This window comes from Silurus meridionalis, chromosome 19 (genome assembly GCF_014805685.1).
Source record: "Silurus meridionalis isolate SWU-2019-XX chromosome 19, ASM1480568v1, whole genome shotgun sequence".
NCBI lineage: Eukaryota > Metazoa > Chordata > Actinopteri > Siluriformes > Siluridae > Silurus > Silurus meridionalis.
The window spans coordinates 18,138,810-18,160,424 of record NC_060902.1 but is presented as its reverse complement, the minus strand read 5'-3'; the positions used below and the strand labels follow the sequence as shown (position 1 = coordinate 18,160,424).

The following is a 21,615-nucleotide window of genomic DNA, read 5'->3' as shown; positions in this document are numbered from 1 at the left end:
GGAATAATTTAATAAATAATAATGGAGAAGATTTTAAGAAAAACATATTACATGTCTCGCTTGTCGTCGACACCAGGGGCTCCAAACACCCTGGTACCAGACCGGGGATCATTCGGCACCGCGCCACATAGCAAGAATACAATTTTAATTTAAATCATTTAATAAGTTTATTTCCAATTCATTTACTTTTGTGGTTTGCAATGTATTTTATATTTAATAACAACCATTTGTTCAATTTACCGCACTTGTGTGGGTTTATTTTTCTGTTAGGCGATAAATAAATCTGATTACGTTTTATGGTGAAATGCGCCACATTTTTATTATAGATGTAATAATGAAATAATATAACACGTGTAATAATAATGTAATAATAATAATAATAATAATAATAATAATAATAGTAATAGTAATGTGATGTGCACGAGCCCGCATTTTTTCGGTGACGTTGCCGGGGGCGCGCTGAGCGCGAGGCGCGTGGCAGAAACTCGAAGCCGAGAGGCGTGCGCGCTCCCGCTGTGCCCCCTTTCCCTCCCACTCGGTGGAGTTCACACGCCTTGCGCGCTCCCGCTCAGTCTCGGGTTCACACGCTTGCGTTGAGACGCAGCAGCCAAAAAGGAGTTTTTTTTTCTTTCCTTTTTTTTTTCTCACGGCGTTCATTTTGGAGAGGCGGATTTCCCCCCCGACGGTCCGATTCAGTCTCCATAAAAACTCCCTGATTATTTCACACACACACCGAGAGGTGAAAGCGCTTCTTATGTGCATGAACAGGGCAGAGGACGCGCACGATGGTTCGGGAAACCAGACACCTCTGGGTGGGAAATTTACCCGAACATGTCCGGGAGGAGAAAATAGTCGAATATTTTAAACGGTGAGTTTTATATCATGAAGGTTAGCTCGCGTGGGGCCTCCGGTTCACTCGCGTCCGGGGGAAAAACACCACCGCCGCCGCCACATACAGTCCACTTTTTACCTCACAGGATTTCACAATCCACATCTTCTCATGTTTATGGAAGTCTAAAAGAGTTCAATATTCAATTATGAGCGCAAATGACTCCGGTTTATGTAGCCGGTTAGCTTGTGGTTGACGCTGGCTAATTAGCTAGCTGGCTAGCGCGGTTATTTTTTTTTTATCCGAAATACGGCGTGTGTATTAATTGTTCCGGGACACCCCGCGGTTATAGCGCGTTATCCCCGTGATTTCTCCGGAACGCACCGCTGTTTAATATCCACTTATCGCCATCGTGTCGCCTTTTAATGGCGAGGGGTTTTTGTAATAGCCTAGCTAGCTAACACTCCTCCGCTAGCATGCTAATCCTGGCTAGGCTAGTTAGCAAGCTAATCGTCTCGCCTGCTTTCTAAGAAAGTCGATATTCTGGTTCTAAAATCTCTCGATTCCTTTCAGATTTGTGCTAAACGTGTACATATTTTGTTTTGGAGTAAAGAAAACTAAAGTTTATTTTGCTTCATTGAAAGTGAACACCTTCATTCTACTTGTAGAGATCAGGAGAAATGTTTTTTTTCTTTTCAGTTTTCTTCTTTCGCGCGTGTGTGTGTGTGTGTGTGTGTGTGTGTGTGATCACCTCCTGCAGGTTAACAGATATGAAATTGAAAGTAGCTGAAAATGTGTGTGTGAGTTGAAGTGAGGAAGGAGGCCTGAGCATTTCCCCATGTGCTCTTGTTTGTAAAAAAATAAATAAATAAATGAATAATGAATTCGAATTAAATGTGCTTTTCTGTATGCAGTGTTGAGCTCAGGTGTGTGTGTGTGTATTTTAACTTGATCTGATCCACTGTGAAAGATGATGATTTAATTTCTGTTTCTCTCTGTCCCCTGTGTGTGTGTCCCCGTCTGTCCTGCAGGTATGGACGCGTGGAGAGCGTTAAAGTCCTCCGTAAGCGAGGTTCAGAAGGCGGCGTGGCGGCGTTTGTGGATTTCGTTGACATTAAAAGCGCCCAGAAGGCTCATAATGCGGTCAATAAAATGGGCGACCGAGACCTTCGCACTGACTACAACGAGCCTGGCTCGGTGCCCAGCTCGGTCCGGGGCCTGGACGACGCCCCGCAGTCTAGCAGTCACACCAGGGACGTTGCGAGTTTCTCGAGAGCCGCCGTGGGTCCCGTTTATGGGCCCCCGGTGTCTCTTCACACCAGAGAGGGACGCTATGAGCGCAGATTAGACGGGTAAGTGGACGCAGTCTCCCTTCGAACTGCAGGGGGACCGTGGTGTCAAAACAAAAACTAAATTAAACCATTTTCCAACACTTTCAGGTTTCCTTCTGGGTTTAAACAAAAAACAAACGAAAGAAATCGAAAGGCCGTTGCCTTTTTTGATTATCTAGGGATTCCCTTCTGCTGTGAGGCCCGACTTCGCTCATGGAATTAATTATCCATATCAATCTTGTTTGTCTCATTTTAAAGAGTGTGTGGATTTCTAAAGGTGTGTTGTTCAAATAATTGGGATTACTGTGTGAGCCATATCCTTCCTCCCAGCTGGATATTACCCGAGTGGAAAATATCCCGGTGAGTTTGGATATTACGATCGATTTGCGGATATCTGGTGAGTTTTGGATATTAGGCGTTCCTTTCTTCCCCCTACGAGAGTGTTGGATATCACCTGTACTTCCTGGGATCACCTGTGTGGAAGTATTTCCCATGCCATTACTGGATTAAGTGCGTACGTGATGTGGTTTGTTTTTTGTTCCTTATTTCTGTTTTTCTTTTTTTTTTTTTTTTTCAACACAATAGTAGTTTCATCCAAAAATCTTCTCAAGAATCAGTTTATTTTTTATTTATTTTTGTTTGTTTTTCCATCTTCCATCTTGGTCATTGTGCTAACTCTGTCTCTCACGGTGCTGTGGCAAAACCCTGGATGTGTATCACACCGATTTTGGATTTAGGACGAGTCGGGGGGGGGAAAGGGTTTTTAAAAAAAAGTGCGCCTTTGGATGGAAGAGAAGACGTGTGAAAGGTTGTCAGGAGATCTGGTGGCCTTTCGGTGGTCCGTGTGGAGCTACTCGCTAACACTGTCAGGGCTTCATTTCCCATCATTTTTCCACCCGCTAGTAACGTTAGGGCTGGAGCTAAACACACGACACGAACCAAAGGAGGAGCTGGAAGATCGAAGCTCAGAAGACATCCAGATTGGATAAGTGAAGAAAACTTTTTGAACACGGATCTAACCCTATATTTATTTATTTTTTTATGTTTTTGGGATGTACGATATCGGACTTCAAGCCAAGTTTGGATTTAACTCGAACATGGATGTACCCAGAGTGTGATCGAGTGGACTACAGAAGTACCGACAAAACTGAGGATTTCTATGTACTAACAAACATACTGTCCTCTAATAAAGGAATATCCCAGAGTCTGTCCAATTCCCAAAGTTTAATGGAAGTAATTTACAATCAGACTGGGATTACTGTTTGTTTTGTTTTGTCCAGCACCAGAAATCCTCTTTTTGGTGATCTGAAGAAGCCGTAGGTCTCATCCTGCCCTGAAACCGTTAATGGGATTATTTCTGATTTAGAACATGGATATCAGCTGTACCTTTTTTACTCCACACCAAACTCCTGGATTTTTTTATTCTTCTCACACCTGTCAGGATAATTTTTTGAATTTTTGAGAACTCTCACCCCTCGCAGCAGATTGTGTGAAGAATCACAGCCCTGTCTGGATTTTCTTCTTTCTTCTCACTGGAGGCTTTTTTTTTTTTTTTTTTTAATCACGACAGCAACAAGGCGCAGTTTACCCCTTTTTCACTCACCTTTTTTTGGCCTCTCTATTTTTGGCTCACACATTTGCCCTCCTATATTGTGTTTGGAATATGTAGGTTGAATTACTGCTCTGAAAAGGTTGGTATTGCCCTGCCTCATGCACCTTCTGTGCTTTTCTTTTATCTAACCCAGATATTTGCTTTTCTTTTAATTTGTCCTTTTCTCCCCATTCCCACTAATCTTACAGCTTGTACAATTGGAATAAATCTTGAAAATGAGTAAATAAACACACTGCCTGGTCGCACAGAAAGACCTCACGGATTCTTTCTGAGCTGATAGTGTGTCATTAACCCGTTTTTCTTTCTTTCTTTTCGTTCTATCTTTTCTCCCTCCCTCCTGTTTGACTTTCTGTCCTTTCTCCTGAATGTCACTTTCTTGTTGCTGATGTTATTTTTGTTTTTTTCTCCCCACTCTTTCCTCTGGCATTGTTTTAAATAATAACACCACAGTTCAGTGTATTGGAGAGCATGAGGAGTGAGCAATGAAGAAGAAAACACAAACACCCACAATCAGTAGACGCAAAACTGCCTTCATCTTATAAACGTTCATCTTTCATTTATGTACATTTTACAAACCAAACGTTAGCAGCTAAATAAGGATTAGTGCTTTTACAGAAACACTTTAATTCACTCTTATTCAATTGTTATACCATATAGTTCTGTTCTGAAGATGTTCCAGTGTTCACCAGAGCATTCACACAGACTCCATCATCTAAAGTCATTAATAAAACACACGTCGCCACTCGCTCTACGTTAGAGTCAAACCGTATTGTTTCTCACTAACCCCCTGTGAGCGCCGCCATGTTGAAGCGACGATATGCAAAAACTCTGATGGAGAGCTGTGCATATATATCCTTCTTTTCTACTGGGTTCCTGGTAGCTGTAGATGTTCACCCATTTCAGCCCATTGTTTTGCAGCAGCATTAGGGGTGACCTCAAGCAGATGTTTGTTTATGGTCACATCAAATCCCAGACTGCAGAAAAGATGTGACCTCTGTGTCTAACTGACGTGTGGATGTTGGGGTTTGAGTTTTTCAGAACAAACTGATTTCCTGGTGTTTTCACAGTCAACAGTCCCTGGAGTTTACACAGAGTGATGCACAAAACACCAAGTGATTGACAGTTTTGTGGGCGGAGACAGCTTTTTCTTAAGAGAAAATGGAGGGATTGTGGAACACACAACTTGAAGTTGGTGAGCTTCAATTAAATCAGAACTGAAGACCATATCAGGGTTCACTGCTGTCAGCCAAGAACAAGAATTGGGGGCGTTCGTGAACAAACACAGGGAGAAAAAAATTAATAAAATCACATTCGTGGAGGGAATAAAAGAAAACCTTTACCATGTCTTCTGCTGTCCCGTGTGGGTGAGTCTGTGTTGATGATACTTGATTTGGTCTTCTAAGACTTAATCAGATCCTAATGTTTCTATAGACATTATGCAGCTCAGATCAGTCTGTTCATTCTCTTCTGGTCTCTCTGAAAATCATGTTTCAGCCTGCAGACCATTTGCTCATGGGATGTTTTTTGTTTTGCGCACCACTCTGTGTAAACTTCAGGAGATTCTTAAACCATCTGGTAGCACCAACCAACAACTACTATGCCATGGTTAAATTCACAGAGATCAGACTTTTTTCTTCATTCTGGTGTTTGATGTGAACCTAAACTGAAGTTCTTGACCCAGATGTGCATGAGTGTATGCCTAGTGCTGCTGCAGCACAATTGTTTGTGCCCTTGTTCAGGGAAGAGCATACACACGTCTGGAGATGAGTTTTGGGCAAATGTGAAATCTGTGCCATTCTGTTCATCTGCCAGGACAAAGGAAAACAAATAGATTCAGATAAAGTAATGAATAGTGTGTGTGTGTGTGTGTGTGTGTGTGTGTGTGTGTGTGTGTGTGTGTGTGTGTGTGTGTGTGTAATAGGTGATATTTCACTTCCTGGTTTGTGTATAGACGCCATACACCATTAACTACAGGAACACCAGAGACCGACGAGAACTTTTTCCATTAACAGTAGACAAAACGTAATACATTTGTGTTAAAACCACAAATAATGTTTTTTTTTTTGTTGTTTAAATATGAAGTGATCTGATGAAGATTGTGAGGCACATCAGAGATCAGTCCGCTAGTTTAAACTGAACATAGTTTCTATCTTCATCAGTAATAAATTTACATTCATGGCATTTAGCAGACGCCATTATCCAGACCTACATACAGAAGTGCTTCGAGTCTCTCAGTGAATAAATCAGCGCTGGTTCACAAATTAAAGCTACAGCAGCAACATAATGATAAATATATTGTAAATAATACACATTTTTCACATGTATAAAGCTAAAAGTTTTAGTTTCAGTTGTTATTGAATAGCTTGCAGAGATTGCTAATCTGTGAATAGACTTTTTTCATGGAGATATTCATATTTATTTACAACAAAAAAAGAAATTCTGAGCTGTTTCTAAGAAGCTGGTGTAGATATCATAACTCTCATACAAGCTTTGTCTAGGAAGAAAACATTAGATTTTATATTCAGTTTAAAAGTTTGAGTGTATTCATCACATTAGGAGAATATTAGTGTCTGGATCACAGCTAACAAAGTTCCTGTGAATTGTTTGAAAACAGAGTCTCGTAGGGTTTTGCAGACGCACACATGTTCCTTTAGTTTCTATGCAACAAACACTAAAAGGCAAAACCCCACAAGAGCTGGAGAGTAAATGAGTGAAAAAGTTCTGTGAGGTACAAACTGGACATTTTTGACTCTACCAGAAGATGGAGAACAGGAGAGAAGATGTAATCAGACTTCCTCACCCCCACACTCACACATGGAGGTGGAAGTTTAATGATTTGGGGTTGTTTTAGAGCAGGGAAGATTCTGGAAAGTGAAAGAAATCCTGCATCAACATGGCTCCCCTTCCACACTTCATCACCATGCAGATCCGTCTGGACTGCGGCTCATTGGAAGCGACTTCACCGTACAACAAGACGTTGAGCCGAAGCGCACGTCTGAGTTCTGTACGTGTTATTTAGAGAGTAAACAGATGTCTGGAGTGATATCTATCATAATACGACCTGCCCAGTCACCGCACCTCAATCCTACTGAACTGCTCTGGGATGAACACGAAATCTCCAGCCAGTGAAGAACATCTTTGAAGAGTTTTACAAGAGGCAAAGCAAAGTGTTTTAACTGAACGTTTGGAGAAATGAAACCGTCCTGATGCTGAGAGTGTAAAGCTGTTCTTCATGCTGAATGAGTATAAAGTGCATCTGCATATTTATAGATTTGTTTGGTCAAAGAAAATCTTCAGGTCGTGTCTACTGAGTTTGTTGCACTGAAACGCAAGAAACATGCACGTGTCTCTCAAACAACATAAAACTGGTTTTCCAGCAGTAAACACCTCCGTCTCCTGGCTGACGAGATGCTGCTATGAAATGTACTTGAGCACGTGGACTGCACGATGCTAATCTCGTAGGCTTTGGGATTGTTAGCTAAGATCCACAGAAAAACATAATCAAACTTAGTTTATTCAGAATGTATCTGCACTTAGTGTGCACATTATGGTGGAATGAATATTACTGTATGTTGTAGTGTAATAAATAAGTAATTAGTTTAAATCGAAAGAAGGCTTATAATGAGTTTAAGCGATTCAGTGATGACTCGCGTGGTCAGCTGATGTGCTTTATTTGCACAGAAACATGCTAGATGTTTTGTCCAGTGTTTGTTTTGTGTGTGTTTGAATTGATTTGTAAAGCCGTGTTATGACTGGCTGTCAGGTGAAGTTTGATCCAATCATCAATGAGTGTTGCATGAATCCTCCTTACCCCCCCCCCCCCACCCCAAAAAAAAGGTGTTGTTAGATGATGTTGAAACTTTTCTTTCCCTTCTTATATCCTTCTGTCCCTCTCACAGCAGTTCAGACAGTCGGGAACGAGCGTACGAGCACAATCCATACGGACACCATGAGCGCAGTGGCACTTTCGATAGGCCGCGGCATTACAACACGGACTATTACAGAGACCGTGCCATTTTTGCCTCTGGAGTCGGGGCCAGCCCTACAGTTACTGCAATTGGCGGGGGGTTTGAGACCCCGGAATCACATTTTGAATCTCGAATCCGCGATCCTTTTACTTTATCTGGTTCCGCACGGCGAGATCCTTACCGCGATGACAGGGGGCGGCGAGTGGATCGGACTTACCATCATCGCCGGAGTCGATCTTCTCATTCCTCCCAATCGCGGCACCCTTCTCCACAAAGGACCACAGGACAGACCCCCAAAGCCTCCCATTCCCCAAAAAGAGCCCCTGTTTCTCCAGGCAGAGGTCCACGTTCACGGTCCCGAAGCAGATCATCCAGCTCTGATTCGGTCAGCAGCACCAGCAGTACCGGAAGCGGCAGGTAGGTGGATTTGTCTCCTTCCATTCATGAGTTTGGATCACTTCATCGCTTCAGATGGCAGCGTTTAAATGCAAGAAACTATTATTTTTTTTTTTTTTTATAAAAGCGATTTGAAAGTTTCACCTTCCACTTGCTCTAGATATGGTTGGGCATATAAAATTGCTGTTGGCCATTTCCTTGATGATTGTGGAATATGCTGGACAAGTGTGTTCAGTCGGGAACTTGCCCTTGTTCACTGTTATGATTTAGTCTCGTTGTACTTTACAAGTGTGTTCAAAGTGGTTCTTTTGTTCTTCATCCTCTGGCAGCAGTGACTCCAACAGCAGTTCTAGCGAGGGTTCCCGAGCTCGCTCAGTTCAGTCTGCAGCCACCCACCCACCTCCAGCTCCTCCTCCACTGTCACTAGACTGTGATGAACCACGTAGGAGTTTTGGCATCAGGGTCCAGAACCTCCCTGTTCGATCCACAGGTCTGTACCAAAAACAGTGGGCATGAAGAATGTTTTATGCTGTAATGTTGCATCAGACCTGAATTTTTATTTATTTATTTATTTTCTTCTCCAGACACAAGTCTGAAAGACGGTCTTTTCCATGAGTTTAAGAAGTATGGGAAGGTGACCTCAGTGCAGATCCATGGAGCTTCAGAGGAGAGATATGGCTTGGTGTTCTTCAGGCAGCAAGAAGACCAGGAGAAAGCTCTCAGCGTGTCCAAGGGAAAGCTGTTTTTTGGTATGATGATAGAAGTGACCGCTTGGAACGGACCTGGTGAGTGTTGTGGATCTGGGAGTGATGTGGATTTGCAGATTGGTGTTCATTTCTTACCCAGTGGTTCTTTGTAACAGAGACCGAAAGTGAGAATGAGTTCCGACCGCTGGACGGACGCATCGACGAGTTTCATCCAAAAGCAACCAGAACCTTGTTTATTGGAAATTTGGAGAAAACGACTAACTACCAGCAGTTGCTTGATGTTTTCCAGCGTTTTGGAGAGATAGTGGTAGGTGTTTGAGTTGAAGCCCTGTTCCTCCCTGTATTGACCTGTACCTCACCTCAAATGTATTTACTTTTGTTTTATCAGGATATCGATATTAAAAGGGTTAACGGAGTCCCGCAGTATGCCTTTGTGCAGTACTCTGATATCGCCAGTGTGTGTAAAGCTATTAAGAAAATGGATGGAGAATACCTGGGTGCCAACAGACTCAAGGTATTTGTCTAGCTACTCTGGTTCAAATAAATAAATAAATAAATAAATAAAAATCTTATCAGATGGATTCACGTTTTCTGTTGTTTTGCAGCTTGGTTTTGGGAAGAGTATGCCTACGACGTGTGTATGGTTAGACGGTCTGTCCTCCAACATCACAGAACAGTACATTACACGGCACTTCTGTCGCTATGGACACGTGGTGAAGGTATTCATTACATGCCTGGTGCATACAGTTGTGTTGGGATTGTATTTGGGTTTCTGTGCGTTTTGGAAAAATGTGAAAAAGTATGGAAATTGATTAGAGTGATTTCCAGGACTGTATTAGTATTGCAGGGAAAGAACACTGAGTATTATTAAACATCAGGGTTTACATCCTATTGCTCTATTTGGTTTTGTATAATATAAAATTAAGAATTTTAAGAAATATTTTTTTATAAACCCAAAAGCTACATCTACACTAATCCGGATACATTTTCGTCTTAAAACGCTCTGTGTCCACACTTTCATTTTCGATCATTTCCCAAAAGTTCCCATCCACACTGAAACGTCTGAAAATGATTGCGTCCCTGTTGCACACTAGCAAAACGTGAAATCTCGTCATTTCCACCTGATGTTTGTATTCCTTTTCGGGCTCTTTGAAACGTCCCTGGAGTGACTAAAAATGCGTCATCGTTTTTCGACAGCCTTTTCACACACTGTCCACACAGTGACACGAAAAACGACTTTTTCAATTGTATCGACTTTGGAGAGCATTTTGAAAAAGCTACGTTTTCATTGACTGAAAACGGCGTCTCGGTGTGGACTTCTGTTGCTGTAAGATTGAAGGTTTACAGGTGAAAAAATGTAATTTATAAATGAGTAACATTGCACTGTTAGAATTGCTTTAATCAAATGCTGTGCTTTGAATGTGGTTTGGTGTTAGTTTCTATAAGCTACAGTAGCTACAAACATCTGGCAGTTATTTGGTAATGTAATAGCAAACATCAAAGATTGTAGCATAACTCGTGTTATAGAGAGAATTTTTAAAATCATTATTTGAGATAAATATGGTCTTAAAAGGGAAAGTCTGCATATTTGAGTATGGAAATGTGAAATGAAAAATGTGAAGGAAGCCTGTAGTGTTGCTTACTTATGGTATTTTTGCAGGTTGTGTTCGACAGGTTGAAAGGGATGGCCCTGATTCTGTACAACAACACAGATTTTGCGCAAACAGCCGTAAGAGAGACCAAAGGATGGAAGCTTGGCGGTAACAAAATGAAGGTATAGATATTAGCTTGTTTGCCTCTGATGGAAATGTATCGCTAGTTGTACATGTTGCTTCAGGTATGTGTTTGTCTCCTGCAGGTTGATTTTGCTAGTCAGGAGAGTCAAGTGGCATTTTATCGCTCTATGCAGGCATCAGGGCAGGATATGCGTGACTTCTATGAAATCCCTGCTGACAGAAGGTAACTGCTTAATCTCCTTTCAACACCATTTATTATCTATGCTTTAAATGTTACATTTTATTCACTTTCCCATCATCCTTGTTGTCAGGGACGAACGAAGACCTTCGTATCATGAATTCTCAGCAGAGAGGGCATACTATGAGAACGTCCGGGCACCAGGGATCTATCCCGAAGACCCCAGGCGAGACTATCCTGCTCGGAGTCGTGAGCGTTACCCGGAACTAGACCATTACCAAGGTGACCATTATGACCCACGCTATCACGAAGACCCTCGTGAATACCGAGATTACAGAGACCCCTTCGAACAGGATATAAGAAAGTATAGCTACATCCAGCGGGAACGTGAGCGAGAACGGGAACGCTTTGAGGCTGACCGTAGCAGGTGGAGCCCGTCTCATCCACGCAGGCCCATAACCCCTACTGCCTCTCCTTCACCGTCTGAACGCATCTCCAGGGAAGCGGAGCGACGCGTGTACAGGCACTCTTCTGAGAGAAGTGGGAGCTGTAGCTCCTTATCTCCTACGCCTCAGTTTGAAAAGGCAGAGGAGTCTCCGGTGGATTTTAAACCAGAGAGTCTGGACAGAGAAGTGGAGCAACTGAGGCTGACCGCTTAAGTGCGGCGGAAAAGAGCAAACGCGGAAGACGCAAAGAGAAAGCAGACAGAGAGAAAGGCGAGAAAGCAAAATCGAGAAGGGGAAAAGTACAGTCGCCTAGCATACCTTATACGGAAGCAGACAGGGAGCCCAGCTTGGATTCAAATTCTGGAAAAACTAAAGGTTCTGATGTTGAGGGTTCAGAGAGACAGAGGCACAAAGTGGAAGGTGAACCTTCCCCTTCTGATCTAATATCTCGTTTGGAGTCGCAAAAAGAGAAACTCGACATCGCTAAAGTTGAGTCTGCGGATAGAGATAACAAAGGCCGATCAAAGAAACACCTCAAATCAGAACTTGGAACCGAAGGGAAAGATTCCCTTTTGGATTCTGACAGGCTCGCGGCACGAAAAAGGCGCTTTGGAGATCCTGGGAGCAAAGCCAGTAAACAAAAGAGAGGTCGCCTTGAGGATGAACAGAACGCGGTGGTCAATCAACCTGCAGATTCGGGGGCGTCTAATTTAAAGGAAGGAGAAAGCGACGTGAAAACAGAAAAAGATGCACATAAAAGAGAGCATTCTAAATCCAAATCGGAGAGGATGACGTCTCATTTTAGGGACGAGTTAGATCACCGATCTGATTCCCAAAACTCATCTGGACGACAAGAAGAGCATTCCGATACGAACATGGAGACTTCTGACTCGAAATCTCAGTCTGGACCAAGCGTTCCAAGGCGATTTTCAAACGATGGAACACCAGAGAAAGACACCAAAGGAAGGGAAGAGTATTTGGATATAGATCTTTCTCAGAGTTATCGAAAGCAAATGGAACAGAACCGAAGACTTCGCCAACAGCTTCAAGAGTCTGATAAACCGGGAAAAACTGATGCTCCTCAGTGTGTTGACGCAGAAGATTTAGAACACCGTAGCTTGGTGCATGAGGTCGGCAAGCCACCGCAGGATGTCACTGATAACTCTCCTCCAAGCAAGAGCAAGAAACAGGATCACTTGGACGTGGAAGTTGGCACCAAAAGAGAACGGGTGTATCGGATATTCCGGCCAAAGAGCGACGAGTCGGAGTGGAGTGCAAACTCTCCCCATTTCAATGCCTCTCAACATGGCGAGGAAGAATATACAGATGTTTCCCAACTAGTTAATGCGAAAGAAGTAAAAGAACAACCTAAACAGGAAGACAGTTCTCACCAGGACATGGAGCTAACGGTTAAACGTGTCCACACTTCACAGGTCCCTAAGCTAAGCACATCTCTTCATGATGAGCAGAAACGTTGGGAAAGTCGCCTGAAGCAGGACTTGTTGCCTGACTTTTCAAGGAGCTCAGAAAAAAGACGCCTCACTCATTCCTATTTGGAATATAGACTCTGGCCCGATTTAGAGCCTGGTGAGGTGCGCTCTGATTCTGAAGAAGATCGAGAACACAAACCAAACTCTCCCATGCCCTCAACCTCAATCTCTTTCCCTGAAAGGCATCGCGGAGACAGGTTATCGGAATCCAAACTGACCGGCTCGCTGGAGAGGAACAAGTTTTGTTCATTTGCACTTGACCAGACCATTACACCAGACACTAAAGCGCTGCTGGAACGCGCAAAATCTTTATCCTCCTCAAGGGAAGACAACTGGTCTTTTCTGGACAGCGATTCTCATTTTGCCAGTTTCAGAAGCAGAAAAGATACAGAAAAGGTAGAGTCAACTCCGCGACCAACTCCTTCCTGGTACATGAAGAAGAAGAAAATACGAAGCGAGTCTGAGGATAAACTAGATGACCGTAAAGAAGATCCTAAACCAGAAGAACAAGAACGGCGCGAGCTCTTTGCCTCTCGCTTTTTTCACAGTTCAATCTTTGAGCAAGACTCGAGGCGTCTCCAGCACCTTGAAAGAAAGCATGAAGACCCTGAACATGGTATGTGCTATCCAGGTAACCAGCAAGGCCAAATTGAGGGTCAACCTGATTCTGAGCCAGTGGTCCTCTTCCATGACCGCTTTTTGGAGTTGACAAGACTGCAGCAACAGAAGGGGGGGAAGGAGCAGTCTCAACCAGAGTCCAAGAAAGAGGAAGGTGTTGATGTCAGTGATAAAACCCAAGAGGAAGTGCATCGTGGTGCTATTGAACCTGTTGAAATTAAGCCAGCTGAGATTAAACCAGTCAGCCCTGTACAAGCCCCTCAGTCAAGCCCTGTGCTAATCCTGCCACCCTTTCCTGTTCAAGAAACCCAGAAATCACCACCTAGTGTAACAATTAAGGAGACGTCACCACAGCCTGAAGTTTGTAATGTCGACGCACCTTCTCCTAAACTTTCAGTGAAAGAGGAGGAAAACCAATCCGAACAGCCAATGAGCTCAGTGACCTTTCCACTGCAACAAGAACCTTCTGACTTAAATCGATCAGAATCCCAAGACTCAAAGCTTTTAATGAATGAAATCAAAACAAGTCCTACTGAAGAGCTGGAACTGACTAGTGACAGGGATGATGAGCGGCGCTCTAGTAGCGAGAAACCGACTAATGACACTCAAGTAAGCTATGAACCCAAATCTGAACCACATACTAAGATCCCTGAATTACAGAATTCTCCCTCTCCTATGATTATAGACGAGGGTGAAGTAAGAGTAGAGAAACCAGAGCCTGTAGCCGTAGAAGTTGAACCTCCAGCCAAAGAAACTGAGTCAAAAGGTGCAGAGAGCTATACAGTAGATGAACCGATCTCTCCACCTCCAAGGTCCAGAAACAAGAAGGGCAAAGCCTCACCTACAACACCAGTAGCCCCTATGACCCCATCAAACATACCAGACAAACAAAGTACTCGCAAAAGTGAACGCATCGATAGAGAAAAACTTAAACGTTCCTCTTCTCCAAGAGTGGACTCCTCAAAAGCAAATTTCGATGGCAAGTCGACCGGCAAGTCGCCCATCCATAGTCCTGACGCCGAACAAAGTGTTGAACAGAACACCCCCCCTGTGAGAGCAAGACGTCGAAATGTGCGTTCTGTTTATGCCACCCCAGTAGATGATGAATCTACACAACAAACTGGCAAGGATGTGGACTCACCACGAGGCGGACGCAAGCGTGGTGTAGACAAAGATGCAAGCCAACAGCAATCAGAACCAGACAGTCGTCGGCGCGGGCGTCCTCCGAAGAATCGGCGTCAAGGAGAGGATTTATCAGCCGGAAAGAGTGAACGCTCAAAATTACCTGAGGCCAAGGAGTTTGAAATTGGTGAAACCGCAAACAGTGAAACGGTCAAAGTAGGCAAAGGTAAACATTCTCCTTACATAAACAAAGCTGCGAATCAAGGTACCGGGTCTGGTTTAGCGAAAAAAGGAGAAAAAACTGATAGGCTGTCTGGTGCTATAAATCCTGCTGAGATGGACGTGGATTCTCAGGATGGCAGTGGCCAACATGATGGCGGTCCTTCAGCAAACGAGAAAAATGAGGAGCATAAACCACAAAGCATTTTAGAAATGAAACATGAGAGGATCTCTCAAACAGAGAGCACTACTGGAAGCCAAAATAAACTTGGGGAGTCTGTTCAGGAGCAGTCGTCTCTGGACAAAAGCATGAAAGCAAAAACTGCTCGGATAACCTGTAGTTCAAAGCTGATGACTGAGGATAAATCTCTCGTTCTCAAAAACCTCACAATCAGGCTTGACATGACTGAGGTAAAGGCGATGCTGCAAACCGGCGAGGATGAATCTGGGCATGACGACTGTCCGAAAAAGGTTGTGCCAGGTACATCGCCCAAAGAGCCAATCCCAGAGTCTAGATTGGAGAATGAGATTTTAGGGGAAGATGGAAATATTAAGGAGTCTGCAACACCACCACTCCAGGTCAAGGATCCCCATGAAGCATTGTTATCCCACCAGATGGAACTAGAACAAGCTGTGGAGAACATTGCCAAGCTCACAGAAGAACCCGTTCCTCTTCAGTTCAAAAACTCAACCGAGTCTCAAGCCCCGTTATCTGAACTTGTAGAGGGGCGTGAGGAAGACAAGCCTGCCAATCCTGCTAGTGAAACGGAACTTGCTGCCGCCATCGATTCCATTACATCTGAAGACCTGTCATGCGGCTTGCCACAAGACCAAGTCATGAGCACTGTGGTAGACCCAGACTCGGATATTCAAACTCTAGTCCCAGATGCCAAAGTTGTTGAAGGCAGCAATTCGGCCACTGTCCAAGAGGACACTTCAAACATGGGGACACCAAGAAAAGCAGGTAAAGGAAGACCAAAAGCCCAGAAAAGAGCCAAAGGCCAAAAGGCTGCTGTCAACAAAAAGGAAGCTATCAAAGAAATGGTAGTGGAACCTGAGGGTCTTTCAATTAAGACTTCAGAAACCATGTCTGCAGCGGCATCTGCAGCTGCAGAGATTCCCCCCGCAGCTGCTGCTCCTGTTATTGCCCCCGTATCAAAGCAAGATAGCAGTGTAACTGCCATCATCCCTGAAGTTCCTAAAGTGATTGAGAGTGCTCTTAAAGAGCAGCCCGACTTGCCAAAATCATCTAATCCAGCAGCAAGCAAAAGCCCAACATCACTCAGGCCTAATCCTTATGAGTGTACGTCTCCCTCGATTTCTCCAAGTATTTGTCTCAAACCTTCACATCCAAGTAGACTTTCGGTTTCTCCAACAGACCGATTAAATCAGGCTAAAGAGACGGCAGTAGTTTCCCCTTCGGCCACTCCCGCAACCGCGTTAGAGAACCCAACCTTGCTGTCCGATTCCTTTGCTCATGATAAGAACACAAGCGACCTGCGCAAAATTCTCGCAAAACCGAGGGGTATTCCGATTTCAGAGGTCAGTGCTTCATCTGCAAGCATACATTCGAGGGAGAGCGACGTCAATAGTGCGCTACATGAAACCAGGCAATCTTCTATTCCAGCTCAGTTAGTAGTTCGGCAGCCAACTTCGTTACCGTCTTCGGAGACTAAGCAAGTCTTTAATGAGAAGTCTGTGATTTCTGTGATTGCCTCCACTGCTACTTCGGTCATCAGTCGAGTTTGCAACCCCCCTGAATCTGAAGAGAAACCCAGTCTTTCGATGACTAACCCGTTTGTGGATAATCAGCCCCCAAAACAGATGTACCAGACCAGCATGGGGGAAGGTAGCCCTTACCACGGGCCACCTGTCGGAGAGGAGGGTGGAAATGCAGGTCGCTTTATAGTGGAGAGCACATCCCTGAGTACAGGCCCCACTGCTGGTCTCAGGGTCAACACCTCTGAGGGTGTTGTGGTGCTGAGTCATTCTGGACAGAAGATTGAGGGACGTCAACGGATTAGTGCCAAAATCAGTCAGATTCCACCACCTAGTGCAGTGGACATTGAATCTCAGCAGCTGGTAACGATGCCACAGATCAAACAGGAACATTATATTGGATCCCAAAGAGATGTGCCGAAGGGTCCTGTACCTCCGACGGATCACGGTCATTCCCTCAAGTCACAGACGAATGTTTCTATTAAGCACGAATCCGGACAAGACAAATTAGACCCGTACCCTCCGGGCAAAGCGGGGTGGTAAAAAGATTACAGCAGACACCTGGTCCGTCCCAAGTAATGAGTTTCCATCACTCGGAATACGCAATGCTGATGAAGCATTCAAAGAAAGCAGAAGGAAGCGAACCTATTAATGTGGAAAATGTGAAATCTCCCTGGGTCTCTACTATAAGTCCTGCTATAAGCCCTCACCTTCCCTCTACAGGTGGCAATCATGTCACGTTCATACCAGGCACGCCTACAGATCGAGCCCCTTCACACATTCAAAGCAAACAGGAACCCCACTCACCACGGAAATCTGGACACCCCCACACTTCCTTTTCCAAAGTGTCTTCTCCCATTGGCTCGTCGTCTCCTAAAGGCGTGTCCATGGTCTTGCCAACTGGTTTACCTGCGATGTCTCAGTATGTCCCCAGTGTGCATCACTCGGAACAGTCCGTCATCATGCCTCCTCATAGCACGCATGGCAGTCTGGGAAGAATGTCACCTCACTGTGTGGGCCAGGCCATTTCCATGGGTCATCTATCTCAGGGTGATGTTAGAGTCAACACACCTCCACTAGCGGTCATGAACTATGGAATTCACAATGATGGCATTGCTTCGTCTTGGCCGCCCGGTCAGCAGCGCCCCACGTCTCCTCAGGCTGTGGGGAACAGAGAGATGGTTCTCAAAGTCAACCCAGCCAGTGCAAGAGGTCATGAAGCAAGTGAGGAGGAGGCGGCAAGGCGCTTTCATCAAGCTCTCGCAAGACCACCGGCGACTCAACTCAAACCAGAGTCTTTACCAGCAGAGTACCGTGGCTCTCTTCACAGCGGACTGCCATTGGAGAGGTTTAACATGCAAACAAGAGACATGCGGATGCTTATATACCACCCACAGGTGGAGCGTCCTGCTGCTGAGCTGCATCAGGGGCATATAGCGGAAGCCGTCCCTCCCACCTCGACCCAGACCAACATTACGCCGTCGCTTTCACCTCGGGCACATCTTTTACAGAAAAGTGTTTCTGACAAAGACTCCCTGAAGCAGTCCGAAATCAAGAGGGCCACACCCCCCCCTGGGAAAGATGGAATGCTGGGAATACGTGGTCCCTTGTCCGCCATGCCTTCTCCTAAGCGAGTGCCGCTGATCACCTCTGGAACCGTGCCAACGTTTTCAGAGTATTCAACTATGTACACCAACCTGCGGACGGTTCACTCACAGTTTCCTGAAAATTCACCTCTGGCAATCAGCCAACCTCCTCGCAACATCACGCCATCACAGGCAAGTTTAAACCTTGTGCTAAAAAAAAAAAAGTTACTTTTAAAAAATGTGTTTTATATCGATGCAAATTGTGTTTTTATGTCTAATAAAGGGTGCTCAAGAATCCGAGCACAACCAAGCTCAGACCGAGAGTCAAGTGGAGCATGTTGGACACCAGCAAATCAACATGGTACAGCTTCTCACGGTAAGCAGTGAAGACGGCCTCTTACAGCATGGGAGAATGATTTGACTGCTTATGTTGAGGTGGAAAGTTCTGATGCACGTGTGTTTGTGTTGAACAGCGGTATCCTATCGTGTGGCAAGGCCTGCTGGCGTTGAAAAATGAAACTGCTGCTGTCCAGTTGCATTTTGTGTGCGGAAACAAGTCTCTCGGCCTGCGCTCACTTCCCGTGCCGGAGACTGGACCTCCTCTGCGTATCGTCCAGAGAATGAGATTAGAAACGCAACAGCTTGAAGGAGTCGCTCGCAGAATGACCGTAAGTCTCACATATGATTTTTACTCTTTAAGCTTGAAATAAACGAATAAACTTTTTAATAGACTTTTTGGTGAATGGTATGTGGTAAAATTATTATTATTTTTTTAAACCGTGACACTTTTTCCCCCATTTTTGCTTGAAGGGTGAGAGTGAATTCTGCCTCCTGCTCGCCATGCCCTGCGGTCTAAATCAGGAAGACGTCGTGACTCAGACACAAGTGCTTAAATCGGCCTTTATTAATTACCTGAAGGCCAAACTGGCAGCAGGAATCATCAATGTCCCCAATCCTGGCTCCAATCAGGTGTGTGCATCTCGGGATCGTAACTTAAATATAAAAAACTAGAGCATTAGCTAGTCTAGATTTTAATGTATTGCATTTTTATTGTTTGTTTCTTTGTGTGAATCTTCAGAAGACACGCTGTTTCTGCAGCGCTGCCATTTGGCTCCGTTTTACAGCTAACGTAAATTAAAATGGCTGCGGCTCAAAACGCAATAGGGTTTGAATGTGTATATTGAGTGTCAAATCACTTTTTACTAAAGTTCACTTGATATTAGGGGTATATCTGTGCTTCGGTATGAACGTGACTACCGGCTTTATGCTATGATATGGATTTTTCTATACCGTAGACACCATTACATATTCATGAATTTAAAATTTGCATTATTGCAAATTGTAACACTGCTAAGGACGATACAGAGTCGAGGCTGAATGTTTACGTTTTTGTCCTCTTCTGTGTCCAATGTCTTACTACACAATAGAGCACAAACCTCCTACTCAAACACACATCAACAAGCAAGTGCTCACAGGAACTGCACTGCACTGCACTGCACTGCACTCTGCACTGCACTCACGAGATTCAACAATGAAAAAGAAGGTGGTGGTCTCCTCTGTGGTACACTACAGCTTACACCCAATGTCAGGAATGGGTTTACAATAGGGATGCACCGAATATTCGGCCACCGAAAATTTTCGGCCGAAAACCGAAAATGCACTTTTGGGCCATTGAAAAGCCTTGATTTTAGTAAGTTTAGTACAGTCATAGACATAAATGCAATGGTAATAATAATTGCCATAATTTCTTTTGGTGTTTCGGTTTTCGGTTTCGGCCAAGAATTTTCATTTCGGTGCATCCCTAATTTACAATGAAATCAGTAACACAGTATTTTTCTAGTTATATACGTTTACAAGACATATTTTGCCTGGAATGTAACTGTGGTCTTCTAAAGGGTGTTTCCAAATTAAATACAATTTTTCATTTCTATATAATGTCGATCGTCTGGAAAATTTCATGATTATACATTTTTAGCTCGTATCGACCGACCCCTACTTAAAATACTTAGCATCATCCTCATCGCTCACTCCGATTCAGATGAATTTGTTGTGTAAAAGTGCTTAAAGTCAAGTCACATTTTTCTATAGCTCTTTTCACAACAGAAATTGTCTCAAAGCAGCTTTACAGAAAAAGCAACACGTATTTATTTTTCCAAGTGTGTGACCCTGATGTTTGTTTGTTTTTTCTAATCCTCTCTTTCAGCCCGCCTACGTGCTGCAGATCTTCCCTCCGTGCGAGTTCTCGGAGTCTCACCTTTCACGCCTTGCTCCCGACCTCATCAACCAGATCTCCAGCATTTCACCTCACCTCATGATCGTCATCACGTCTGTGTGATCCTGCGACTCGTACCGACCTCGATGTCACGGACACGTTCTCCTTCAGATGGAGCTCAGGAGAAAGCGGTGGTGTTGGGGGGAATCCTCTTTTACATATCAGTGTGTTCAGCACCACTCCACATCATTATCACCCATGTCACATTTCTCTGCTGTATTTCTATTTATTTGGTGAATTTTTTTTTTTTTTTTTTTTTGGGAAATCAGGATGTTTTTTATTTTATTTTTTTCCCTGAAGAGTGAGGGGGGGAAACGACAAGTAACAAAAATTTTACTTCTTTTTTTTTTTAAGCTGAAGAATGCAGAGCGATGTAACAGACTAATGTGTTTTTTTAAACAATCCTGCACAGCGTTTATGGATCAGGAGAAATAACCCGGGAATGTACATTTCAGAGGATCGACTCAGCAGCCTTCTTTCTCTCACTTTTTTTTGGTCACTCACTTTGCTAATCCATGTTAGCGTAGCCTCGAACGCCGGCTCTCGGAGTCTTGATTGTGGGACTGTAAATATTTTAAATATTTAAAAAAAAAAAGAAAACTCGGCGGATAAACGGCTAAAACCCATAGGAGAGCTGCCCCTTTTTATTTTTCAACGTTGGAAGCGACTCCAAGAATCCTGAGGAGGAGGAGACGAGCGGATAAAGAACATGGACGTAATAATGTTTGTGATGTAAATATTTAAGACTTGTGGGCTGGCAGCTCTCAAGGGTTTGTTTTGCGGGCACTTCGATTTTTTTTTCTTACTGAAATAAAAAACCCCAAAAAAACAGAAAAACTTGAATATAACAGTCATACTCTCTTTCTCTCTCTCTCTCTCTCTCTCTCTCTCTCTCTCTCTCTCTCTCTCTGTTTGTGTTCATTGATCTTGAGATCATGAGAATCATTTTGTGTAAAAAATAAATGTCCCTAAACAAATTGGAACATGGTCAGAAAACCCTTTTTTAGCTTTATATATTTTTCAAACACATTAAAATCTGAATTCACTCGTAATCTTACTGAATTTTAAAGTTTTTATATTTTGTACATTTTATAGAGATCCCAAAAATATTAGCACCCACCACATTCATTCAAACGGTCTGTGATCATAATTAGAGGTCAACTAAAAGTGGATTTTACTGATCGCGAGGTCGGATCGTACCCGCCGATAACTGATTAACTTTTTTTTTTTTTTAATCCAGAATCCAATTTAAAATCTAACACTTCATGTAAAATAGTACTGAACTTGATTTTCATGATTCAGTAGGTTTTTTTTTTTTTTTTAAATGTGCTAAAAAATAAATATGAATGCTGATAAATGTAAATTTTAGGGCTGCCAAGCGATTAA

The 21,615-nt window shown here is 43.7% G+C and overlaps 1 protein-coding gene across 1 annotated transcript; it reads left to right on the top strand.

Moving 5' to 3' along the window:
• The first annotated feature begins 443 nt into the window (after positions 1 to 443).
• On the top strand, positions 444 to 21,281 carry si:ch1073-335m2.2 (msx2-interacting protein). Its single transcript, XM_046874883.1, is given in 17 exon segments — positions 444 to 868; positions 1,861 to 2,181; positions 7,672 to 8,157; positions 8,466 to 8,626; positions 8,721 to 8,921; positions 8,999 to 9,150; positions 9,232 to 9,357; positions 9,449 to 9,562; positions 10,504 to 10,617; positions 10,702 to 10,802; positions 10,891 to 11,389; positions 11,392 to 16,882; positions 16,885 to 18,149; positions 18,241 to 18,333; positions 18,431 to 18,625; positions 18,768 to 18,926; positions 20,161 to 21,281. Coding segments are annotated over 17 exon segments (9,693 nt in total). The 5' UTR covers positions 444 to 785; the 3' UTR covers positions 20,293 to 21,281.
• Positions 21,282 to 21,615: the final 334 nt, after the last annotated feature.